This window comes from Oryzias latipes, chromosome 8 (assembly GCF_002234675.1).
Source record: "Oryzias latipes chromosome 8, ASM223467v1".
NCBI lineage: Eukaryota > Metazoa > Chordata > Actinopteri > Beloniformes > Adrianichthyidae > Oryzias > Oryzias latipes.
The window spans coordinates 16,806,485-16,833,924 of record NC_019866.2 but is presented as its reverse complement, the minus strand read 5'-3'; the positions used below and the strand labels follow the sequence as shown (position 1 = coordinate 16,833,924).

The 27,440-nt window shown below is 38.3% G+C and overlaps 1 protein-coding gene across 2 annotated transcripts; it reads right to left on the bottom strand.

Annotated features, from left to right (window-relative positions):
- Positions 1-534: 534 nt before the first annotated feature.
- On the bottom strand, positions 535-21,454 carry nubp1 (nucleotide binding protein 1). 2 transcript variants are annotated; one of them, XM_023957687.1, is made up of 10 exons: positions 21,325-21,454; positions 20,957-21,061; positions 20,270-20,403; positions 12,319-12,387; positions 9,611-9,643; positions 9,437-9,527; positions 9,190-9,344; positions 2,286-2,396; positions 1,085-1,271; positions 535-784 (listed from the first exon to the last, which is right to left on the bottom strand). In XM_023957687.1, the coding sequence occupies exons 1-10, from the start codon at positions 21,422-21,424 to the stop codon at positions 735-737; spliced, it is 1,035 nt and encodes a 344-aa protein (XP_023813455.1). In that variant the 5' UTR covers positions 21,425-21,454; the 3' UTR covers positions 535-734. The 2 variants fall into 2 exon arrangements, with proteins under 2 accessions (XP_023813455.1, XP_023813456.1); XM_023957688.1 differs by lacking the exon at positions 12,319-12,387.
- Positions 21,455-27,440: the final 5,986 nt, after the last annotated feature.

Sequence of the window (27,440 nt, the reverse complement as noted above, 5' to 3'; positions counted from 1 at the left end):
ATTATAAGAGGTAACATCAATCTGATTCTGGATATCTATAATTTTCATAACTCTTTGTATTGAAAAAACTAAAAGAAATTAAATACGAAAAATATTACTGTAAGTCAATACGCATATCTGCTGTTTGATCATTTCAGCTTGGAAAAAATGTCAGCCAAAAGAATTCAGTCTCTCTTAGGGGGCGGGGTGCCTGGGCATTGCCGCTCCTTGTCAATTTATTTGGACATTATACAATTGTTTCTTTTTTGTTCCATTACCAAAAAATCTTTAATGTTTTCTTGAGTACTTGCCAAAAAAATCTTGAGCATACACCTGCCTTTGTTCAACAGTGGCTGGGATAGGCTCAAGCAACCCCATGAAACCTGAAAGGATTCAACACGTTTAGATAATGGATGGATCCCCCCCAGTGTACTTCCTTCTAAAAGTATTGACTCAACTTTTAGAAAGAAAATCACATTTTTACAATTTTTAACTTTATTTTAGCTTCTTACATTTCTTATGTTCATGCGCAATGATTGGAAAAAAAAAACAACCTAAAGACTGATATTCTTTTATTGCTCCAATAATACGAATATAATGACAGACTTGCAGTTGCCCAAATGCTTTTGTAGTGACATAAACACCAACATGAATAGTGACCTCAGATCAACTCTGCTGCCTGATCTCTTTTGGGACAAGTCCAGACAAGTTTATGCTGGCATGTAGATGCCACAGGTGTTCCTGTTTTTTCTGGATCAGGTTGTGCTTGGCTCTGTCTGTCTGTTGGAGCAGTAGGTCCGGATGCCTGTCGATAGTCAGAAAAATATAAATTCTTACTTTAGTTATCCTCCCTTATTGTACACAAATCCTGTTCATTTTCACTAGTTAAATCCCTTGATGAAAGCAAAAATTGACACACAGCTTGCTGTTCCTCAATAGCTACCCACTTCCCGTCTTTAAAGGGAATACTTCTTTTTCTTACCCTCCATAAAAGAATGTAATAATATTGTAGTCATCAAAATAAAAACGCACTTTACTGCTGTCCCCCCCACCCCACTGCAGCAGAGCCCACAAAAAAATAAATAGAAAATGGGCATTGCCTTACTCTGCACTATTGTGTGGTAGACTTCAGCAGCTGGCGAGTCAGGGACTTCCCGGAGAAAAGGCCGTCCCTCATCACAGCTCTGAGCTATCCTCGGGTCCAGAGGCAGCTTTCCCAGCAGAGGTAGATTGAGATCAGCGCACATCTTCTCAGCACCGCCGCTGGTTGGAGGGAAAATCTGCGACGTGTTCTAGAAAAACAATGATTATTCAGAGCTCGACTTCAAAGTGCTTTGTTTATTAAAACTAGGATCAATCAAACTATTAATTATAACCAAAAAAAACACACAAACTTCCTCACTTTTAGTTCCTGAAAAAATGATTCTATCGAAAGCTTTCCAACTCTAACAAGATTGTGAAATACTTTTCTCAACGTAAAGACATCTTTGGTTGATTGTCTCACATTTAAGATGATTTACCAATAGAAACAAGTTCTTTCCGCAGCTTATGTGGATGTAAAAGTGTAGAAGTGAAAATGATAAAGGAAAACCTTTCCTGCCCTTAAATGTCTTTTATTAAAAGACCCACTCAGATGAAAACTGGGTTTTTGGTGTTAAACATGTTCTTATGGCATTTTTCTCATGATGTAGGACAAATGTAAAATAAAATTAAGATTAAATTGCATTTCTGAGCATTTCGTTATTCAAATCATTGTGAATCAGGAGCAGTCGAAGAAATTCCATTTAACAGAAAGTTTTTGTGACATAGAAAATATGATGGCTGAGCCACAAGCTCCCTGGTCCGCCCCACTCTGATGCATTCCCTTGTAGACGACTAGATCCCAGTACGTCTTTTTTTTCCCTCGTTTGAGCGGGTATCAGGATCAGAACTGTACCAATGGCAAGCTCCAATATTGCTAGCCATTTTTGCTGGACTGCTCATGTTAGTATGGTGGTATAAGGGGCTGTAAACTAGCTGGAGAGCAAATAAACAAATAGATGATGGGAAGGGGGATTGGCTTGCTTTGGACTGACGGCTCCGCCCACAACTCTGAGGCAAATTGTCTATTGAACTACTGCTGCTTTGCAGATGACTTGTCCTAGAAAACTACACAGCTTTTTTTTGGCAAAAAACAGCAAAAACATAATGAAAAGACAACTGGGAACACTTTAAAAATAGATCAAAGGATGATCGGAGTAGGTCTTTACAGCCAGCCCCCCACTTTTTTTTTCTTTTTCTCTTTGCACGCTGTGTTTTTCAGTAACCTTGCATTTAGGACAGACAAAGCTACTCATGTTCTCCACTACTCCGATGATGGGCAGCTTGACCTTCTGACAAAACCTGATCTCCTTCCGAACATCTTGCAATGACACCTCCTGCAAAAAAAAAAAGACAGAAAAGAAAAAAAATAGATAAAATGCATAAACAACCAGACCATACAAAGAACTGCAGTCTCATTTTTTCCCTTTGAGTTTAGCATGAGCTTGGCACCACAACAACAGCAAAGAATGAGGAAGTACTGCTGCTAGTTTCATTTACAGGAAAAACAAACAAATGATAGCATGTTGATCAAAAGTAGTTGGTCATTGAGAACAAGTAAAACTGGACTGATAACAAGTTGCTTTATTTCCCCTGTAACCAGGAACCATAAAAGCCAAGGCCACAACGCTTAGAGAAGACTAAGGGCGGCCGTGGTGCAGAGGTAGGGCGGTCGACCCATGATCATAAAATTGCAGGTTCGATTCCCGCCTTGCACGCCCATGAGTCGAAGTGTCCTTGGGCAAGACACTGAACCCCACCTTGCCTCTGGTGGTAGGCGGGCGCCTGTGTTTGGCAGCGGAACCGCCACCAGTGTGTGAATGTGTGTGTGACTGGGTGAATGGGTCTGTGACTGTAAAGCGCTTTGTCCTTGTAGGAAGAAAGGCGCTATACAAGTATACGCCATTTACCATTTACAAGCCAAATAGCTTGAAATTCTGTTTGGGTCAATGTCCTCTTTGATGGGCCTAACTAGCAGCAAAATAAATAAATAAAATAAACAAAAACAAAAAACGATCTCTGTCCCTGCCTAACTACAAAAATGTATCAGTTTATTTCCGAGTTACTGTAAGTTTCTACCAGAAACACCTATCTTTATCAAACGCATTACCACAGAAAGTTTACTCGTTCTTCAGCATGCCAAACCAGCCCTGCTGTTTCACCCGCCAACTGTTTAGGATTGTTGGCGTTTTTGAAAGACATTATTTTTACTTTTGGACTGTTTGGAGGTTTAAACTGTGCAACATTTGTAAGGAGCATCCATTTGTAGGATGCAAATAAAAAAGGATTTGACTTTGGCAAAGACGATTCAGCACGAGGCAATAACAAAGTAAAAATGAAGTAGTTTTTAAAACCAAAAGTGATTGTGTTTGTTTTTAATGTTTACATTTGAGTGAGTAGGGATTAACTCGTGACCACGAAGAAGTTTTTCTTTTTTGCAGACATCCGTTTAAAAAAAAATCTCCCTTAAACAGGAAATGTGAGGTTACCTTTGATAAGGACAGAAGACTAAAACACCCTTCAATACGTTCAGTTTAAAAGAATGTATTTTATTAAAGGGTATTGGAGCCACCATTAAAATATATATATTTTTTTTACGAGAATAAAGTACTAAAATTATGAGAGAAGTCATAAAATTATGAGGAAAAAAAAGTCGTAAAATTACTAGAAAAAGTCGTACTTTTCTAAGAATAAAGTTGAAAAAGTGTAAAATTTTCAAGACTAAAGTTGTGAAATTATAACAAATATTCAAATTTTTACTAGTGTGCAACTATGTGTAACAAAGTCAACATTTTTCAAATTAAAGTTCTAGGATGAGAGTTTATGGGACTGAAGTCAGAAATTGATGAGGCAAAAGGCTGGATACCAAGAAAAATATAAACAAAAGGAAAAAAAGAACCAATCTGCTGTTTCCGTCTGAGATGTGAGTCTCCATTATTTATTTCATTATTAGTATAAAGACATAAAACATACTTTGCGGGCATCGTCAGAAGATGATTGTGGATGGAGGCTAACAACCACCAAAATCTTTGAAAACGCATGGCTTTTTCGCTGTAAAATTAAGACTTTTAAATATAATTTTACAGATTAATTCTGGAAAAATTATGACTTTTTCTTATAAAATTACAACTTTATTCTAGTAAAATTACGACTTTTCTCAATTTTACAACATTACAGTCCCTGTAATTGATCACAGGTGAGGCTGTAATCTAGGATTGGGTGCATCATATGACAAGGCGACAAAACCTTTGTCTTGCCAAAATGTGACCTTTCTGTGTTCATTAAATGATCAATCTTTCTTCAGTGAAGCAATTTTATTTTAGTATATTGAACATAATTTGGGAGGGTTTTAGCTTTCATATGAGACATTTCTAAAACCAATGGATTCATTAAAAGTGAGGTTATAGGCTTTTGTTTCTACAAAATGGATAGGCGACAAGAATTTTTTGTCAGGGACTGTATTCCTGTAATTTTATTTAGTTTTTTGTTTTTATGGTGGCCCTAAAACTCCATTGTATGCTTTAGTGGGCTTCTTGTTTCAATTTTTTTCTTTACAGATAATAAACCGGGTAACCAAAAAACAGTTTCTGGAGTTATGATAATGTGTTAATCAAATTTCATATATTTAAATAGTTGTTATCTAATGATATTCAAATGATTTATGAGGTTGAAAACCTGACCTTTTTTTGCATCCCAAACTGGTATAGTGAGATATATACAACAGGGTAAAACGACCAACAAAATTGTGTTCGTTAAATTTAATACTGATGTTAATCCACTGTATATGAAACTTTACGGGTGTTCTGGTAACAATGGAGAGCTGGTTGCTGCATATATTGCAAAACGTTTTTGGTTCGTGGAAACAACTGTTACAGAAAATCGATTTTTGAAGTTGGGCATTTGTTGTTTGTTTGTTGCAGTCAACCTCCTAAATAAATGTGAATCCCACAAAAAACTGTAACTCGTGCAATATCTGAAGCCAATGTGCAATATTAACAATTCCCATGTGCAATATAGTGCAATTTAGAAAAGTTATGTAGCTTTGTACATATGTAAATTTCGAGTTAAACACAATTTTATTGTTCTTTAGAAGATTATTTATTTTTATTGTTAAGGCAGCTGGAGAGCACCGGAAATTTCGTTGTCACAAGTTTCTTGTAACAATGACAATAAAAGCTTTCTGATTTCTGAGCTTTCTGATTCTTATTCTGTTTTATTTCTGTTCTTTCGTTTTTCTTCATTGGCTCTTCTCTGCGCAAAAAAAAGACTTTCCACAAAAATGTTTTTTTTCTTTTTTACTTAGCTAGCATAGTGGTTTCAATGTCGCAGTAATATACTATGTATTACCAGCTGGAGTGGACACCTTAAGGAGGTAATGGATGTACGTAAAACATGTGACCAAGGCAAACATCTCGACATGCATCAAAACTGAATCAAAAATTGATGTGATGGAAAGAAACCAGTGGTTTTTCAAAATAAAGTATCCTTCAGAATCAGATAAACATGACAGAAATAAGGTCAATTATGTATCTTTTTCTGTAAAAAAATGTCAGACTGGTGCTGGTCCATTGTTCAGGGGTTGGGGGCCCCTTATCTGCATGATCGCAATCTTATTTTCATAAAATGCTATCAGTCTTTTAGGCTGTGTGTAATCAGGCTCAGAATTTTTCAAACATGTTGCATGCAAACTGATTTTTGAATGTGTGAAGATATGGAATTACATATCTGACAAAAACTGAAAAACGTAAAGACAACTAAGCGGGCGTATTTAGGAACTGAGTGAGTGAACCTGAAAACCGCGGCAGGCGCAATTCTAACTGAGCAGTTATCTTGCGCGGTCAATTCCTTTTTGCGCGCTCATGTGGATTTGCGCTGAGTGTTAAGGGGGCGTTTTTGTCACTTTTGGGGCAGGAACCTTTCTGGTTGATCTGATTGGCTGAAATTTGCATGTCTTATCGGCAAGGCAGAGGGGCGGGACCTTCATTTTTCAGTGCAGGGGGGGTTAACAGGCGGCTCTTGAGCTGCATGTGGCTCTCTGCCTTTTATCATATTTTCTATATTCAGTACTTTCACAACCATACGGTGAAAGTCTTACATTTTCTCCTAAATGTACAGAGCGGCCCTAATGTGTTGTTGTGTGACTTCGGTAAAGAGGATCTAGGAGAGAACAGCATGAAAACGGTACGGAAAGAGGAGAGGACGTGAAAGAAGACACCCCCCTCCCAATAGTACAAAGGAGCAGATATGTGAATAATGCAGAACAACTTCCTTTTGGAAACCCTGGAAATGCAAAGAGACAAGATTATGAGGCACAGTTTAAACTGCAAGCTATCAGCTACGCGGAGGAACACGGGAATAGAGCAGCTGCAGTTCGGTTAAATTAGATCTTCACAGATTCGGACTTCCTGCGTCAATAACTCCTCTGATAACCTTTCAAATGTGTCAGCAAGTATCTCAATCATTTTGTATTAACACAGAGAGTGAACCGATCATTTTTTTTTCTTTTAATCAGAATTGTTCGTTTCAAGGTGTGAATGCAGACAGAGCAGCGAGCCGGCTGCCAAGGGACCGTCAACAAAGTGCAACCTCTGTGAAACATTCTGTAAAAATCAATAAACTTTTAAAAAGCAAATAAATGTCTATATTTATATGAACTGGAAATGAAGACTCGTCAGCATAGTCATGCTACATTATTATTTATAATACTAAATTTTGTTAGAAAGTCAACCTCTATTTTATAGTTTATAGTTTTTAAAAGTTAATAGAGATATGAATCATAACATGAATGCACAATAGCTCTGAAGATACTAAAGCTTCTGTCACCGAACCTCCTGTACTGACTAATCATGACCTCATTGTCCTACTGCTATAAAGATTATGTCATAATTCACGTTGTTTATTCTTAGGAATTTTTAATATTTAAATATTGATCAGATATGGTCAAAAATGCTCAGTAGCTTTGAAGATGCTGTAGTTACTGACACTAAACTTCCTGTACTGACTAATCATGACCTTATTTTCCTACTACAATAAAGATTATGCAAAAAAAAAATTCTGGCACTTTCAGAGCTTTTCAGGATTTTTGACCGAATCTGATCCATTTGTAAATATGAAAAATTCCTATAAATAAACAAAGTGAACTATTGACATTCTTTATTTTAGTATGACAATAATGTCATGTCAAGTTACTTATAACTTTAGTCATGATTCATATCTATTAAAATTTGAAAAAGTATATCAAACGAGATCAAATAAAGATGGGCCTTCCTACAAAATATGTATTGTAACAAATATATGCTTTATAATAATTTTATGATTTTTTTCTGTGAGATTATTGATTTTTAGACAGTGGTGTTTCACAGTTCACAGAGGTTGCACTTTGTTGACGCTCCCTTGACAGCCGGCTGCTGCATGTCTGCATTAACAGATTGAAGCGAACAATTCTGATTAAAAGGCAAAAAAAACGATCTTTTTTCTTCAGAAATGCATTTGTGGTTCACTCTCTGTGTTGATACAAAAGGATTGAGATATTTGCTGACACATTTGAACGTTTATCAGAAGAGTTATTGAAGCAGGAAGTCCGAATCTGTGAAGATCTTTCTACTTATCGAACAGCTACCAGAGAATTTAAAATAATGAATCCATGGTTCGGAAGTGAGGATGCTGGAAAACCAACTCCGACAAGACAAGAAGACGCAGCAGCAGCTGAGTTTCCGCGGAAAAGGAAAGGTCTGTGTTGGAAGATCGACTCGAGGCTCAGCGCTGCTACTTCCACTTCCAGCAGATGACCGTGAAAAGCTGTCCATCCTCCCCCCTTACCGGGACGCAGCGCCGGCGAGTTACGCCACACTTTGGGACTGCAAGACTTAAACTTGGCCTGAGGTGTCTGCTTTCACTGTTCTTTGGAGCCGCACAGCAAAGAGACAGACTCTGATGATGAGGAAAGGGAAGCCGGCGTGTTTGATAGAGATGTAGTCCAGCTGTTTCAGATGCAGAAGATGAGGACTTTGATGGATTTTAAATTCTGATGGATGACTGAAAAAATAAATCACAACCAACTCAGTTTTGCGCTCGCTGCCTTTTTTTAAACACACACCAGCGTGCATGTTTCACCGGTATGTGTGTTAACGTTAAATACAGAAAAAACACTCAAAACTGAAACGGCCCCGTGTAATCCAGCACTGTTGTAAGGAGAGGAGAGGGTTATGAGAAATAATATGGTTTTAGCTTTGGTACCGAACTGCTTTATTTGTGTGCTTGTGTGTGTCTGGCAGGTCAGTGTATGGTGTGGCTCTTTGACTACCACAGTTAAAAATGTCAGCTCTTTGTGTCAAACTTGTTTGCGCCCCCCCCCCCCACCCTTGTTAGAGGCATTCATAGAAAAAAAACGCGGATGTAACGTGGATTAAAACATTAACGAACGACCCAAAACCAAGGTAAGAAAGTGCAGCGGTTTTTTTTGTGCTCTAAGTTTTTCTCTGTGAAATTCACTGCATTCGTTACCGTTTCAATGCTTTTAATCCAGGTTACAGCCACTGTTCCTTTTCTATTAAAGCCCCAAAATGAAAGTCCCGCCCCACTGCTTGACATGCAAATTTTAGCCAATTAGATCAACCAGAAAGGTTCATGCCCCCAAGTGACAAACACACCCCTGAATACCGCCCCCAAGTGACAAAAACGCCCCCTTAACACTGAGCATAAATCCAGGTGAGGGCGCAAAAGAGAATTGACCGAGCAGGATCACTGCTCAGTTAGGATTTCAGCCGTTCAGTTGTAAAATACGGGGTCGCCTGGTTAGAATTGTGCCAACACGGTTTTAATGTTCACTCACTCAGTTTCAAAATACGCCCGCTTAGTTGTCTTCATGCCCTTTCAGTTATTGGCATTTATGTAATTCCATAGAAGATGTCAGCGAACGAAGCATGCTCGCTTTCCAAGTCACCAGACAGGTACAAACGGTGCAGAGTGACTGATGCAGCCAGCGGTGAGAGGTGAAATTTCCCTTTGCAGATAGTGGTGATCCCCCCAACTGTCAATTTTTCATTTTAAAAGATGAGGCATGTGTCGCCTGCTGACTGCAGCTACGATAGACAAAAGGAAAGCTTTGTGGCAGGGACTGCCTTTCACCACCTGTGGTGTTGTAATGATGACTGCTCCATCAACATGGGTGGAGCTGAGATACTGGACAATTGACAGGTGTTCATCAGAGGTCCCAGGGGGAGTGTCCACAATGAGGTAATCTAGTTCCCCCCAGTCCACATCCCGTAAAAACTGTTTGATCATCCCTAAAAGAAGGAGGGGGAAAAAGTACACTGGGGCTCAGTGTTGGAAAGTCTGGAAGATGCAACACAAAAGTCGTACATGTGTTTGAACTCACCGTTCTTCTTTGGACCCCTCCAGATCACAGCGTCATCAGGGCTGCTGAGGAGGAAACCGATGGACATGATTGCCAAGTTGTCCTCCACATACTGCAAACACAACCAGACACTATAAATCCAGAAATACTGATTTCTTAAAAACACTTCAGCAAATGTAAAAATGTTAGACTCACCACAGGAGACCAGCCATTCCCACTTTGGTGAACCTGTATCAGTCATAAACATAGACGACACTTTAGTTGTTTAAAACGATAAAGAATTTTTCAAAGTAAAAAATTCAAAAGGGTGCTGGTAGAAATTAGAATACTGTTGGTCAAGGAGAGGAGGAAGGTGAGTTCAAAGAAAGAGAGAAGAGGAAAGTCATAAATGCTGGATTGAGACTAGGGACTCTGAAAAATAAATAAATAAATAAATAAATTTACTAGAATAAAGTAATAAAATATGAGAGAAGTCCTAGTTATGAGAAAAGGTCATAAAATTACTAGAAAAAATTCATACTTTTACGAGAATGAAGCTGTTATAAGAATAAAAGTGTAAAATTTACAAGACTAAAGTTGTGAAATTATGAGGAATAGTCAATTTTTACGAGACAAAACCCATTGAATTGTGTGTAACAAAGTCAATATTTTATAAATTAAAGTTCTAGAATGAGAATCTATGGGACCGAAGTCAGAAATTGATGAGGCAAAAGGCTGTATACCAAGAAAAATATAAACAGAAAAAAAAAAAACAATCTTGTTATTTTATCATAAGTATAAAAACATTAAATACAATTTGCAGGCATCTTCAGAAGATGATTGTGGATGGAGGCTAACAACCACTAAAATCTTTGAAAAAGCATGTCTTTTTCATTGTAAAATTACGAGATTTTAATATAATTTACAGATTAATTCTTGAAAAATTATGACTTTTTCTAATAAAGTTACAAATTTATTCTAGTAAAATTACGACTTTTCTCAATGATCTATGAGGTTGAAACCTGACCTTGACCTTAGAAAAAAGCTGAGTCAAGGCAAGAGGTCTAGAAGAAGACCTAAGACGAGGTTTATGGATGCAGTGAACAAAGACATGAAGGTAGTTGGTGTTTAGAGTAGGGCAGTGCTTCTCCAATAGTGGGGTGATGCGATGCCGGGGGTGTGCACAGTAGTAGCAGTTTTAGGCACAGGTAATATTGCTCGGGGCGCAAAAGGGGAGCTGCGGTGACAGCGGCTCAGTGCTTGGATAAAAAAATCTGCGCCACTGTTGGTTTCCTATTATCTGTTATATGACAGAGTTTGTAACAGCCTGAAACCTGTGAACTGCCATCTCTGCAGCTGCGCGCTCCTGTCTCACGCGGCTCACGTGTGTGAGAAAGAAAGGGGAGGGGTAGTGGGCTCAGGCTGCCTCTGTTGCGCGACACCAGGATCATAGCGTGCCTTTAGATGACTCAGCTCATGCGAATAATGTAACAACTATTGTAGACATTTTGATGACGTATCTTTATTTTCCATAAATGTATTCTTTGTCTCCCTGTGGTTTAGTTGGTGTTAGTATTTGACATAAAGACAGCAGGTAATGCAGGAAAACAGCAGCACTTTAAGAGATCATAAAAGAAAAAAACGATCATTTAGAAAAAAAAATCAGCACGTTTTTTTAACCTATTTCTTCAGACTAAAAACGTTAAATATATTGGTGCTGCTGTGTTAATGTTTCAGATCATTTATTGAAATTTAATATTATTTATTGACTGAAATATTTTTCTCAGCATCAAATGGTTCAGTTGGTCAAAATATTTCTAGTTTATATAAGGAATGACAAATTTTTTATTATTATTTCAGGCACTTAAAGCTTTTTTTCTGTTTTATACTATAACAGGGTTTTTGTGTGGGTAAATAAAGTTAATGTTTATTGAAAGTGGATTTATGATGCGTTTTTCTTTTGTTAATGTCAAAAGATACAATTTTAGGTATTACTACACAATTTTTATAGATACTTACCTAATATATTGTCACTGTAGCAAGTGTGTGTGGGGTGGGGGTAAGTGGGGGACGCGAATTTTTTTTTCTTTTTCCTAGGGAGGGCCTTGCAAAAAATAATTCAGAAGCACTGGAGTAGGGGATGCAGAAGACAGGGTTAGATGGGGGGAGATAATTCAATGTGCCAACCCCTGAAGGAAAAATCCAAAAAGGAAAAGAATAATATTGTAGATAAATGTTCCGTTTTGTGCTTAAATGTTAAGTATGGTACCTAAATGTTAAATATAGTACTTGAATGTTACATATTTTATCTAAATGTTATGTATGTTACCTAAATGATATGCATTGTAGATGAATGTAAAATTTGTACATGAATGCTACGTATTGTGGCTTAATGTTATTTATTGAACCTAAATGTTATGTATAGACGAGAGAGTAACATCTGCTTGGAAGAGTACAGCACGTTTCTGAGAGATCAAAAAAGAAAAGAAAAAGAACGATCAATGCTAGGTGTTACGAGGAGAGATCAAGTCAGGAACGAAGACTTAAGATCAAGAACAGGGGTGAAGGATGTCATCGAGAAAGTGATTGAAGCCAAAGGCAAGTGGGCAGGACATGTAGCCCGAATGAAGAACCACGAATGGGCTAAGAAAACAACAGAATGGACTCCGTGGGACAGGAAGAGAAGAAGGGGAAGACCGAAGAAAAGATGGAGAGATGATATCGAGCAGAAGGCAGGCAGCACGTGGACCCAGAGTGCCCAAAACCGTGATGAGTGGAGTAAGATGTGGAGGCCACCCGCCAGCAGTGGCGTGACAGGCTGCTGATGATGATGATGATGAAATGTTATGTATTGTAACTAAATGTTATGAATTGTACCTAAATATTATGATTGTACAAAAAAGTTACATATGGAAAGAACTTTCCTGTTCTCCCTCTAAACCCATGATCCTGGGAATGGATGGACCACAAATATCCACATCCAGCAGCGCTACCTAAAAACAAGATAAAAAATTATTAAATTACATCTAATGTGACTAAATTTATGCCATTTTTCAAAGTCATACAAAATCAGCAAATATTTGAATATCGTCTGATTAAAAAGCGTCGACATATGTAGGCAGAACGTTGTTTTTGCTTAGAAAACCTATGTTAAACTAACTTTTTGGTCTTGTAGAATCAAGTTTTTTAGTAGACATAAGGATTAAAAAAACAAAACAATCTGCATCATTCTTGCCCACCTTTGTTGAGATCAGTATTGACTGTAAAAAAAAACAATCCATTACTGTGCCTGGCAAATTTGTTCAGTTTTCATTCCAACTGACAATTTAAAACATCAACAGATTTAATGTGTTTAACCCTAGTTACAACCTGTATGTTTTAGCTCATGAACATATTGTATAAAATCACATCCTGATTAATTGGCAAAATTGCAGAACTGGTTTAAAGATCCTCCTTATGGCTCTTATCTTACCCATCTTTCAGATATTTTACCATGCAGACCCTCTAAAAGTCTCGGAACCTCAGTTTCTGGTTTGTAATAATTTCCACAGTGGGAACCTAAAATGCACTTAACTGTGGAATGGTCGCCTAATGACCTATGAGCTTCTCCTCTTGAGTTTTTTTTCTCATTAGAATCTTATTTAATTTTTATGCAATAAAGATCAGCACTGTCAATTCAGCATAAAATATATTTCATATACTACATAAAATATACATTTATATTATCTACAGGAAAAAGAACAGAAAAAAGATGCGCAGACCATCTCTCAGGCGCTTTTTATTTTGGGTGACCCATCACCATTTGATAACCTTCCTTTGAATTATGCTGAATGGGTCCAGAAAGCTTTAATGTTGGGTCATAAACACATTTTTTCTGCAGTAGAAGTCCCCCTTTTTCCTTGTGGAACAACCACCTTGGTAAACTAGCTGAACTGGAAGGTCTTTCTTACAAACTGGTAGATAACATGGATAACTTCCATTTGAAATAGGACAACTTAATTTCTTTTTGTGCATGCTTTGTTTTCTGTGGGGTGGCAAGACTGTATTTGAATTTTCTTATAATACACTCATTGCTCTCGCTTGGTGACTTCTGTTTTTTTTTTCAAATACTTTTTTTTCCATGTTGTGCTCTTTAACACATTTAAACTGTAAATGCTTGTGAATTAGAATTGCCATTGGCTATTGTCACATGAGGCAAAGACGCGACCCACCCAGTCCCTAGAGTTTTTTTGATTCAATGGTTGACGGGTGTTTCCTGAAGTAAGGCAATATAGGCTTTTGTAAATTTAATAAATGTCATTATCTTCCTTCTCTTAATTGGGTGGTTGAAGAAGCAATAAAAGAAAAAACATTCAAAGGGCCCTGTTGGTTTGTGAGCATCTCAGGTTAAGCATAGAACATTAAAATAAAGAACAATGTAAATGAGATCTGATTTAATCGCTGAGTGCCAAGTAAATGACCTGATAATAATAATAGGAACAAAATCTAAACAAAAAACAAAAAACAAAAAAGTATTCTTAGAAGTTCAATTACTTTAAACTTTAGATTTTGGGAAATTTATTTCAACTCTGTGCAAATATAGCTCAACAAAACCAAAAACCTTGTGGGCATTGATTGCAGCCAATGTAACAGATGTAACGAGAGCAGTCACACAGCAGCAGGAAAATAACTAACATAAAGCCTAACACAGCATTAAGTCCTAAAAAATAAAAAAACACCCATTACCACAATCAGTCGGTCTAGGTTTCTATCTTTTTATTTTATTTTCTTTTACACATTTAGCTTTTTAATAATACCTGTTAGGGTTGTGCCGATGGACGATATCATCGTCCATCGTGATGGGTGACTGACATCCCGATGGAGAGACCACCATCGTGATGCCACGCCCCCGCCACGTTGCGCGTCGACACCATAAGCCGCGGTTACATGTACAAAATATCCTGATGGGATCAATGGTCGGATTAGAATCCAACCGTGTACATGGGCCCAGAAAAATGTTTTCAGAATATAAAAACGTTCACTAAGGTCACAATTTCGGTCGGAATAAATCATTCGCACACGCGCAGTATTCGCACATGCGCAGTTTGAAAACCGGAAGAGGATACAACTTCCGCCGAGCGGCTTTTTTTCCAAACTTTATTGAAGGTAACAATTCAATACAAAACGATAACAGCGCCGAGCGGCTATATACATTGACATGTCAGCTCGGTAAAATACGAGACGATCTTCTAAACGTGCTTTTAATAATGTTACGGTTATTATGAAACACATGTTCGCTCATCATTTGAATTTTAATCCGTGTGGTCAGTGCTTTTTCTGAACGTAGCCAGGATTAGCAGTATGCTAACACACGGGCTAACAACATTAGCTTTGGAGCTACGGGACGGATCGCAGTCTTAAATCTCCCACACATACCGCTCATGTACCCCCCCCCCCCTTCCCATCAAACATAAAGCTGTAAATCCGCCCTCCGCCGGTCCACTTCGCTAGTTAAGTGCGGGAGCGGACTACTTTTCTATTTTGCTTGTTACTTTTTCTGTTAAAGTCACTTCCCTCAGTTTATACTGGATCATCGCGGATTAACCATTAGTTGGGAAATAAAATGAAAAAGCAAAATAACGAATAGCAGTTATATAGGAACGAAAAATGTAAAAATACCCCCCCCCCCCCCCCCGACGATGTCATCGTCCATCCCGATGGTTGACAGCAAACATCGTCAACGGCCAAATTAGGGGACATCGCCCAACCCTAATACCTGTTCATTTCCACCGTTACTTTACTTTGTTACGATTCTACTGAAATTGAAATTGCTTATTTCTTCTTTTTCATTTATATTTATATTTTTTGTATTTATAAATTATGTGTGGTGGTATTTTATTGCCCTTGGGTTATGTAAATCAGACTGTATTAAATATGTTTGTATGAAAAGTGGTTTATAATTAAATTTCATTGTTCAAAAAGCCTTTGCATATGTATCTTATTTAATGTGACATTAAGATGAAATTAAATCTAAATAATTTTAATAAAATGTTTGCTTTAATTATCTAATAATCTAAAAATATCATTATAGACTTCATAACTACAAAACATGTAATAGGTTTATATTAATAGATTAAATTAAAAGAACTTAGGTTGATTAAAGCATTCTATATACAAAAAAAACTTATATCAAAATATTGATAACGTTATTTTTTTCTTCTTCTTACAATTCTTAAAATCTCTAAAACAAAAATCAATCTGATGAAAGCAGATGAGCCCTTAGTTGGCAATGACAGCCAGAAGTCTTGAACTCATGGACATCACCAGATGCTGGGTTTTCTCCTTCTGAATGCTCTGCCAGGCCTTTACTGCGGCTCTTTCATCCTTGTGCTGCGCTTGCGCCAGAGCGCCCCGACTATCTTGTCAACCTGCTGCTATGATGACTGTATTTTGCGCTCTCTGTGTAGAATACACTGAGGAGCGCGGGGAAAAACAACTCTCAGCTGCAGAGGATATGAACAGGTGAACAGGTAGAGAGGCAGAGGAGGAGCTTTGGCTTCAAACTCTGTCAGAGAGATGGAGATACGGGCATCAGTATAAGACGCAGCTTTCACTGCGGGGGTTGAAGCAGAGACTTTCTCTGGGATGATCTTATGAACTCAAACATGGAAACGTGAAGTAGGAATCTTCAAAATAATAAACCTGATGTCTCCACAGTCTCCGTGTCTAACATGCATTGATATACACACCGCTCCATGTGGCGATCAGATGATTACTTTAGCTGGTAGCTCCGCCCACACGCAGCAGCGGTATCGAGCTTTAAAGCACACAATTTCTAAGAGGCAGTGGGGCGTTGCACACCCCCAACAACAGGTTAGATGACAGAGCCCGGTCCATTAAGTGTCTCTGCCGTTCACGGAGCTTCAGTACATAGAACTCCTATATTTATGAGGGAAAAAACCTGCCGAACCAACCCTAAAACCGCTCAAAGCCATTTTTACCCGCAAATTTAGAACCAAAAGCGCCCCATCTGGCTACTCCAGCTTCTCTCGTAGATAAAACGTGCTCCCTTCACAGCTCACTGTGACGTTACTTTCTGTAAGCGTAGGTAGCCGGCTAGCCGCTCAGCCCAGTGGAAATTTCAGAATGAAAGCATTTCAATTGCAGCTTTACTTGCATTGTGAGTTAATGTGTTGTGTTGTGAGTGAGTTAATGTGTTGTGAGTTATTGTGTTGTGTTGTGAGTTAATGTATTGTGTGGTAAGTTAATGTGTTGTGAGTTAATGTGTTGAGGTAAGTTATTGTGTTGTCTAAGTTAATGTTTTGTGTTGTGACCCTTCTGGGCCACCGTAGAATTGCCCACACTTCCCCATGCAATAGCATGGAAATCAATTGTTCAATTACTTACAAGTCCATGAAATGAAGGGATTGTGGTTAAAAAAAGGCCTTTAGTTTTTCACATTTGTATGCAATCTTTTTGTTCAACCCATGAAATAAAATCTGAAAGTCTGCATTCAATGGCATTTGAGTTGTGGTATTTAAAATATACTGTGGTAATGTACAGAAATTAAATAAGAAAAATTGTGTCTGTCCAAATATTTATGGCCCTGACTGTATGTTTTTCACATAAGAACAATTGGGAGAAGAAAAGAGGCTTAGAGTGGGTATATACCGTATTTTCCGGACTATGAGCCGCTACTTTTGTGACGAACTTACAACCCTGCGGCTTATTCAATGACGCAGCTAGTTTTGGCTTTTATTTAATGGCCGCAAGGAACGCTCCGACAGTCTCAGAGGGGAGACTGCCTGCATTGTTCTGTGTCAAGCAACAAGCGCGATTGCTTTCACACTCACACAAGCAGCCAGACAGCATGGATCTCAATTCAGCTCTTAGACACTACAGTCATGGTGCAATAAAAGAAACACCCATGCTCAGCCGCATCCCACAATCCTTTGGTGCCATTAGACACAACGTGCACATGACCGCCACTACAATATGACGCAGCTTTCAAGTAAAAAGGAATCGTTAAAAGCAGTGTGAAAAAAATCCACCATCACCAACGGGTTTGGAAAAGCCAGTCTGCTGCATGCCAGAAGTGTCCTTCACTGTTGTGGAAGGAAATTTCTGGCAACGAGGCGCGCCCGCCGCGTAGAGCACGTGCCGCGCGCTCTTAAAAGTCACTGCTGCTCTCTTTTAATGGTATGTTTTTTCATCCAGCCCCGTTATTTCCACATTGCTGCCGTGTTACTGTCGTGTCACAGGCGGAAGGAGGGGAGAGCTGCTCTCGCGTTCCGCTGCAGCTCCCTGCTCCTTCTTAAACACGCGCGCGGTTTCAGCACATATACATCCTCAATCTACAACAGAGTGTGGCGAACCCGGGGTTAGCCCCGCCTTAAACCCTTAAGACTCATGGGAAGTGGGGAATTTGAGTATGAATTTTCTCACCATTACTGAGGGAGCTGTTAGCTGATGTCCGCTCCATGCTGTTAGGCAGATGTGGGTGTGTTCAAATAAATAGGCTAAACTACTGGTTACTCCTCCCACTCTGAGACTGCCGTGGTCTAACTGTGTTCGGGACAAGCTAATTAGTGAGGCACCAGTGGAATCTTCTTAACATGCAGCTTGTATACAAATTCGTCTTGTGTATGAAAAAAGTAGTTAATCCTCATTAAATTGGGAGGGTGCGGCTTGTAATCAGGTGCGCTCTATAGCCCGAAAATTACGGTACCTGCTTTATTGTAAGTATCCATATACATGATGAAGTTTGGAGATAAATTACATTAATTGAATCTTACCTAGTCATATTTTCTTAGTTAAAACTTAAAGTCCAGCTCATTAGACCAAAGTAGTATTTTTTTGTAAAATTATACATACAATAGACAGGAGAGAATAATATGAGACATTAGCTGACTCTTTAATTTAAACTTTAGCAGGAAGACTAAAAAGTCTTGTTGCAAAATATATTTATATTTCTTCTTTTATTAGCCAAACACTTCCATATTTTAAAACATTTCTAATAATTACTCTAATAAATCTTTCCTTTGGAACTCTTTTTATTATGGGCTCATCTCGTCTCACCTTCATTTAGTAGAAATCCTCACTTTATTATTTTCGTGTAGTTATTAAGTTTACAACTTTTTTTAAATTAATAATGTGTGCTATTTTGCTTTACTTTAAGCATAATATACACACTCATGGCCACTTTATTAGGCACATCTGTCCAAGTGCTCTTTAACGTAAACTACTAATCAACGAATCACATGGAAGCAACTCAGTGCATTTAGGTATGTGCAGACGCGTCCAAAGGTTTTGAGAATTACATAAATATTGGAAAAGTTGCTGCTTAAGTTTTTATAATAGCAATTTGCATATAGTCCAGAATGTTTTGAAGAGTGATTAGATGAATTGCATAGTCCATCTTTTCCGTAAAAATTAACTTAATCCCAAAAAACTTTCCACTGAATTTCATTGCTGTCATTAAAGGACCTGCTAAGAACATTTCAGTAATCATCTGGTTAACTCAGGTGAGAATGCTGAGGAGCATGGCAGCAGGCAGGTATGAGCCATCTGCACATACAGTGCATATATATATATATATATATATATATATATATATATATATATATACAGTGCATATATATATATATTTTACAGCCCAAAAGTTTTGACACACCTTATTCAAAGAGTTTTCTTCATTTGCATGACTATGAAAATTGTAGAGTCACCCTGAAGGCATCAAAACTATGAATTAACACATGTGGAATTATATACATAACAAAAAAGTGTGAAACAACTGAAAATATGTCATATTCTAAGTCCTTCAAAGTAATCACCTTTTGCTTTGATTACTGCTTTGCGCACTCTTGCATTCTCTTGATGAGCTTCAAGAGGTGGTCACCTGAAATGGTCTTCCAACAGTCTTGAAGTAGTACCCAGAGATGCTTAGCACTTGTTGGCCCTTTTGCCTTCACCCTGCGGTCCAGCTCACCCCAAACCATCTCGATTGGGTTCAGGTCCGGTGACTGTGGAGGCCAGGTCATCTGATCTGATTCTCACAGCCTCCTTTTAACAGTTGTTGTAGCGATGTGTCTGCTGCTAGAACTCTGTGTGCCATTGACCTGCTCTCTAATCTGAGCTGCTGTTAACCTGCGATTTCTGAGGCTGGTGACTCGGATGAATTTATCCTCCGCAGCAGAGGGGACTCTTGGTCTTCCTTTCCTGGGGCGGTATGCATGTGAGCCATTTTCTTTGTAGCGCTTGATGGTTTTTGTGACTGCACTTGGGGACACTTTCAAAGTTTTCCCAATTTTCCTGACTGGCCTTCATTTCTTAAAGTAATAATGGCCACTCGTTTTTCTGTACTTAGCTGCTTTTTTTTTGCCATAATACAAATTCTAACAGTCTAGTCAGTAGGACTATCAGCTGTGTATCCACCTGACTTCTGCACAACACAACTGATGGTCCTAACCCTATTTATAAGGCAAGAAATCACACTTATTAAACCTGACAGGGCACACCTGTAAAGTGAAAAACATTTCAGGTGACCACCTCTTGAACTCATCAAGAGAATTCCAAGAGTCTGCAAAGCAGCAATCAAATCAAAAAGCGGCTACTATGAAGAACCTACAATATGACACATTTTCAGTTGTTTCACACTTTTTTATTTATATAATTCCACATGTGTTAATTCACAGTTTTGATGCCTTCAGTGTGACTCTACAATTTTCATAATCATGAAAATAAAGAAAGCTCTTTGAATGAGAATGTGTAACCAAACTTTTGGTCTGTATTGTATATGGACATAGTTTACTCTGAAAGGGTTATGAAAAGCTTTGCATAGGCCCTTTAAGTAACTATCACTAGAAATATAAATAAAAAAAACAAATCAAAGATTACCTCCTTGGTGCCGTCGCTTGCCAGGGCTCGGGCCAGTTGAGCACTAAATGTACTCTTCCCCACGCCTCCCTTCCCAGACAACACAAGGATCTTGTGTTTGACACTTGAAAGCTTCTCTCCTATTTCTCCGATAGCTGAGATGAGTCAGGGCAGAAATAAATGGTTGGGGTGAATAATTTTAATTCCACTGCTAATCTTGTGGTGTAGATAATTTTTGAGTTCGGTGAAGTTAGAAAGATATTCACAGATTCGGACTTCCGGCCTCAATAACTCTTCTGATAAATGTTCAAATGTGACAGCAAGTACCTAAATCCTTTTGTATTAACCCAGAGAGTGAACTACAAATGCATTTCAAAGGAAAAAAGATCGTTTTTTTGCCTTTTGATCAAAATTGTTCTCTTCGAGGTGTATATGCAGGCAGCGAGGCGGCTCCCAAGGGACCGTCAACAAAGTGCAACCTCTGTGCCTTTTGATCAAAAGGCAAAAAACGATATATTTTCTTTTGAAATACATTTGTAGTTCACTCTCTGGGTTAATACAAAAGGATTTAGATACTTGCTGTCACATTTGAACGTTTATCAGAAGAGTTATATTGAGGCCGGAAGTCCGAATCTGTGAATATATTTCTAACTTTACCGAACTTAATTTTTGTATTTATTTAAAGATTAAGTTAAGATATCATATTACCAGGGTCGGGTTTTTTTCCGGCTCCAGAGGCGCACAGCTTCTGGTTGGGACAGCCCTGACATGATGCAGCCTTTCCTGCTTGTTCACTCGCAGTTCCTGGGCAGTCTAGAAAAGTATCAAAACCCAGCATGCTCGTATTTATAAATACATACCAACTCAAAATCTAAATGGGTTTTGGTTTGGACGGTCAGCCATGATTGATACACACAGGAAGAAACTGCGCTATTTTGTAATTTTATGCTCATGTTTTCACAACATCTTAGATAGCATTTCTATTCTTATCAATGCAGAGAAATACTGACGCTTTCAAAAAGTTAAAAACAAATTTAAAGTAAAAATAAACAAAAAACGTTGAAACTAAAGCTTACGTTTTGGTGCATTATCCGGCGTGTCAGACATGTTTGTTTGTGCCTTACTCCTTCTTCTTCTTCGGCGGGAGGCACCAACGCCAAGGTGCAGTACCGCCATCTACTGTGTTGGAGTGTTAGTCGGAGGGTTGTGTCCCATTCCCAAAGTTTTTTTTCTTCTTCAAAAAACTTCGCGAATCGAATCAATGTGGCCAAGTAAGCAGATCACAGGAAGCCATGCAGGATTCTGTCCAGTAGAGGGCAGTGTTTACACTGAAGAAAAATGCCTCTTACTTGAGGAAAGTTGGGAAATCAAGAAGATGGGAACATTGTTACAATATCAAGAAGTTTGGGGTTAAATCATTTTTAAATTCCCATTAAATCATATTTTTTAACAAAACATAAAGTTTATTTTTCAAATAAACTATGCACCTGTACGTACCTGTATGTTTTTTTGTTTTTGGTGTGAACTTCATTAGTTATTACTGTAATTTGAAAAAATTTGTAATGTTTTTTTACAGTTTACATGTTTTGCAGACCGCATGTTTTTTTTACACTTTTGCAGTTGTATTTATTTAATATTTATTTCTTTATTTAATAAGAATCTCATTTTTGATAATAATTTTTCATAATAATTTTAGTAATATTTTTAATTATCTAATATAAATGTAATTTGTGATGTCCTTTATTGATGTTATATTATATAGATTATTTCTGAATGTCTTGTTGCTGCCACAGATAAATGAAATTTCCCCTTTGTGGGATTAATAAAGTCATCTATCGATCTATCTATCTATCTATCTATCTATCTATCTATCTATCTATCTATCTATCTATCTATCTATCTATCTATCTATCTATCTATCTATCTATCTATCTATCTATCTATCTATCTATCTATCTATCTATCTATCTATCTATCTAAAACAAAGCATGGAAACTCAGCCCCTTCTTTTGTAAAATACTTCCTGCATGTTGAACAGTGATGTATGTGTGTAGTTTAAGGATTTGTGTCCATTTGCTGTGTCATTTAGTATGTGTGTGTATATCAGAGACTGTTTATGTGATATTTCTTGCTGTTTTCCCTCATTTGTCACACAAATCGTTAACCACCTTTGCACTCCAGTGCTCTTGAACTTATTACTGTTTCCTATTGTACCTTCATCCAAGAGGCTGTAAAACAAGTAATACATACAGAAAAAGTTAACTTTTTATTCAAACTTTACAAATTACATTAAATAATAGTACATTATGTAATAATTTTATTTTGCTGAGTTACATCTTTTGAGTTTGAGAGCAACAGGTCAGGCTTGTAATGGCTGATGGTTTCTTTCTCTTCCCCTTTCTGTCCCGATTTGACTGTCTCTTCATATCCTTTAGTAGAAGTGCGTTGAACTTCCTCAAGCAAAAATGGAATGTTTTTATTTGAACCAACTTGGTGTGAATAAATGCAAATTGTGTTATTAAAAGACCCACTCCGATCATCTTTTGATTTATTTTTAAAGCGTTCCCAGTAGTCTTTTATTTATGATTATGCAGGTTTTAGCCAAAAATAAAAAAGTGTGCCGTTTTCTAGGACAGTTTCTGCAGAGCGGCAGTAGGTAATTAAAATTTTGCCTCCGAGTCATGGGCAGGACTGTTGGCATTGAGTGACCCCACACCCCCTTCCCGTCACCCGTAATTGAGCTCTCTGTTCACAGGCTCTCCTGCAAGCTTACAGCTTACCTTTCCTGCCACCTAATATTACCAATACAACAAAACTAGTGAGCAATATTGCTATACAGCCATACAGTTCAGAGCCAGCTCAGACGAGGGAAATGAGGATGTACATCTATCTATTTGTCTACAAGTGGAGTAGGGACCTTATGGCCCACCCAACATATTTTCTGTGTAACAAATATGCTCTTTTTCAAACTTTTTTTCCTAACATTTTTTGTTATCAGAAATGCAGTTTTTAGCTCAATTTTCTTTACATATATCCTCCATCATTAGAAAAATGACTCAAGAACAGATTTTTTCATTGGAGTGGTTCTTTAAATACTTGAATCCCAAAGTGCTGACTATTGTGTTTTGCTAGTTTTCAATTGAAAAAACTGTTTTTCTTATTTGTTCATGGAAAATATTGTTGTAAACTTGTGTATTGAATAAAGCTTGAAAACATACATCTACTTAAAGGTTTGAATACCTTTTCTGTGCATGTTTAAGAAACTATTGAAATCAGACAATCAGATGATGAACATTCTGCTAATTCAGCACCAGGCAAACACACACAGAGTAATTGACTTGGGTCAGATTCAGGTTACTGTTATTCAACAGAAAAATGTTCAACTTCAACAGAGATTCTAAGGGTCAGCTGAGGAGGACTTTTGTGTGTTTAGGAGCGTCACACAAAGGAGGCAGTTTATGAGAGATTACTGGACAAAAATCTCAGAATTGAAAATCAGTTAGTGGGGGACAGTGTAGCATTTGTTTTGGGTCAAATAAAAAAACTATTTTTTCTTATCTTTGAACTGTTTTATTTGACCAATAAACTGCTGCTGTTGTTGTTACTATGGGCCATTTTAAAAAAGTCAGCTTGGATTAAAAAAGTATATTTGAAGAATAATTTTAAGTTCCAATATTTTTAGGTTCCATGATAGGTAACAGCTTGAAGGGCGGAGCAAAAAAAAAAGGGGGGGGGGGGCAGCTGCCCCTCCAGAAAAAAGCTTTGTCCCAGTCAATATTAGAGTCTATATTTGTATAACTATTCACAAAGACTAAAAAATCCTCAATACAAGCTTCTTTAAGCATTGGTAAAAGCACCTCAACTAACAGATCTGCTGTTTTAAAATTAATAAAAATAATAAAACAGTTTGTTTCAGTCTTTTCATTACTAATGACCATTCACTCTGCTGTTTTCAACTGCCACCTTTTCAAAATCTTCTGTCCCCCTCCTGCCTCCCAATTTTAATTGTTCCACAGTAAGGCAGAAAACTATTTGAACAGCTTTTAATTTTGCAAGTTCTCCCACTAAGAAATCAATGAGGTGTTTGACATTTTCATCTTAGGTGCATGTACACTGTGAGAGAAAGTCACATTACTTGTATGTTACTGCTGCAAAAACCCATTTGAACATCTGCCTATCAGCTAGGATTGTGACCCTCGAAGACTGGTTAGTGCATCTTTAAATAATCCACTTCCACTCCACTTATCCTAAATTAGAAGCGCGTGTTTGAGGTTGTTAGCCTCATAAAGACAACTGTCCACCCCATATAATCTTTAAGACTTCAACTACTAAGATGGCCAAGACCAAAGAGCTGTCCAAAGACACCAAAGACAACATTGTAGACCTCCACAAGGCTGGAAAGGGCTACAGGAAAATTACCAAGCAGCTTGGTTAAAAAAAGATTCACTCTTGGAGCAATTGTTAGAAGATGGAAGAAGATAAACATGACTGTCAATCTCCCTCGGACTGGGGCTCCATGCAAGATCTCTCCTCGTGGGGTCTCAGTGATTCTAAGAAAGGTGAGGTCAATGACCTGAAAAGAGTTGGGACCACCCTTTCCAAGGATACTGTTGGCAATACACTAAGATGTCATGGTTTGAAATGATGCATGGCACGGAAAATTCCCCTGCTGACACCAGCACATGTCCTGGCCCATCTAAAGCTTGCCAACCACCATTTGGATGATCCAGAGGATTCATGGGAAAAAGTCATGTGGTCAGAAGGGACCAAAGTAGAAATTTTTTATCTCAATTCCACTCACCACATTTGGAGATAGAAGAAAGATGAGCACTATCCCAAAAAACTAGGGATGGGTACAGTGCCCGGGTATTGAATGAGCCCCGGGGCAACAGTCTTCAAGACCGCAGTATCGGTAAGATCCGACCTCAACAGTTCTGCATCGGTACTGGAGAAGTCCCCCCCCCCCCCCCCCCCACACACACACACACAAAATATAAACTACAGCTGTGACGGTGTGGGATTTTTAATCAAGGTCAGGAAGTGTTGCTTAATTTGTGATGAAGTGATGAAGCAGCAGGAGTCACTACGGCCTCGTCGTAAATGACAACAATTCATCATGACAACGCGCACTATTCTTTATTAACAAATAACAGTACCAACTAACTATCTAACTAATGAACTATCTATATAGGTGTTGTAGAATGAATATGTGTATGTCTGTCAGCGCGCTACGTGTGTGAGAGAAAGGAGCGCGTGCTGCACGAGAGTGAGTGAGAGCACGCACAAGTGTGTTGGGGGTGTGCGCGCGTTCATGTTTGGTGTTATGGAGTGAAGGAGAACAGTAATACAAGGTTTCCCCAGAAGAACGGTGAATGATTCTTTACTAAACCGCTCTGGAGTAGAGCTGTGGCGGTGTGCGATTTTGATCACCGCGGTGATGAAGCAGCAAGAATCGCTGCCGCGTCACACACTCAAGAACGCAAGAACGCATGCAGCTTGTAATGGAAATGAATACAATGGAAATTCCCCCAGAAGTCCTTGAGGTTAGAACACAGGACTTGCAGAAAAAGTAAATTATTAGCAAAGATGAATGTGTTTATTATAGTTCAAATCACGCACCATATGCAGAACTTTCCCCCCCCAAAAAAGAACGTGCGGCTTTCTGCAATCTACCTGCACACTCCACCATGTTGCCCCATGGAACAGTATTTTATTTTAGAGTGAACGGTTTATTTAATTTGTTTTATTTTTACATCATGACAGCAATATGTCAAAACATTGCTGTTTTTTTTTTAAATAACTTATTTTTTCATGTATTTTACTTTTCAAGTTGGAAAAATGTATATAGTAAAATGTTTTGTTAATAAAACAATGTTGTTGCATAATGAGGAAATAAAACACTTCATGTTCCTAATTTGTTATTTATTTACTATTTTTCGTCCTCAAAAAGTATCGACAAGAGTATCGTTAAAATACCAGATTGACAAGCAGTATAGTATCAATAAGAGTAGTAGTCCAAGTCCAAGAACACCCTCCCCACTGTGAAGCATGGGAGTGATAGCATCATGCTATTTGTTTTTTTTGTGCAAATGGGACAGGATTACTGCTCTGTTTTAAGGAGTTGATGAACAGCGCCACGTGTTGCAAGATTTGGGGGAACAACCTCCTTACCTCATTTAGAGCACTGAAGATGGATCGTAGCTGGGTATTTCAACATGACAATGACCTGAAGCGCACAGCCAGGCTAGGAGCTCCGTAAGAAGCAACTCAAGGCTCTGGATTGGCCTAGCCAGTCTCCAGACCTCAACCATATAGAAAATCTATAAATTACAAATAAATTTAAAATTTAAATAATAAATTTAAATTTAAAAAAATTATGAAATTTGATTTTTTTTTAGATTATGTCTCTTACACTGGACATTAAACCCAAAATTAAATGTGTGACCCCACCATGATTTCTAAGTAGGACAACTTACAAAATCACAGGGTGATCAAATACTTATTTACCTCAATGTAGCTCTGCCACTGCCAGAAATAAAATTCTCTGTTGATGTTAGATGGTTTGCTAGAGCAAGTACTATCCTCTACGTCGACCTCTGATCGGAAGATTGCAAGTTCGATTCCAGCCCTGCCCGCCCATGTGCCAAAGCGTTCTTGGGCAAGACACTGAACCCTACCTTGCCTCTAGCGGAAGGTTGGCGTCAGTGTTCAGCAGCCGCCACCAGTATATGAGTGGGTGAATGAGAATGTGACTGTAAAGTGCTTTTGGCCTTCGAGGAAGGTAGAAAGTGCTAAACAAGTATTTAGCATTTACATCCTGTTGCTAGCCTGGAGTAGTTTGCAGAAGCTCTTCCTGAGGCTTTTGTTGCACATTTCACTTAGTTTGGAGTTTTTCAGTGTGGCTTAGTGGTTAGCACCCTTGCCTCACACCAAGAAGGCCCCTGGTTCAAGTCCTGGCAAGGGAACTTGAAACAGAACATTAATGGGGGACCTTCCAGTGTGAAGTTTGCATGTTCTATTTTGCATGCATGGGCTCTCTCCGTCCCACCGTCCAGAAACATGCTCCATAGGTTGATAGGGTACTCTAAATGTCACTAGGTGTGAATGTGAGTGTGCATACAGGCTGGTGACCTGTCCAGGATATCCCCTGCCTTTGCCCACAAGTGGCTGGGATTGTTGGGAGAGGGGAGTG

Bases quoted from the DNA above. Each gene is read 5' to 3' on its own strand.
- nubp1 (XM_023957687.1), bottom strand. From the start codon at position 21,424: ATGGCGGTACTGCACCTTGGCGTTGGTGCCTCCCGCCGAAGAAGAAGA. The intron at 21,062-21,324 runs GTAAGCTTTAGT...ATACTTTTCTAG, and splicing joins GCCGGATAATGCACCAAAAC to ACTGCCCAGGAACTGCGAGT. The intron at 20,404-20,956 runs GTAATATGATAT...GACTCATCTCAG, and splicing joins CGGAAAAAAACCCGACCCTG to CTATCGGAGAAATAGGAGAG.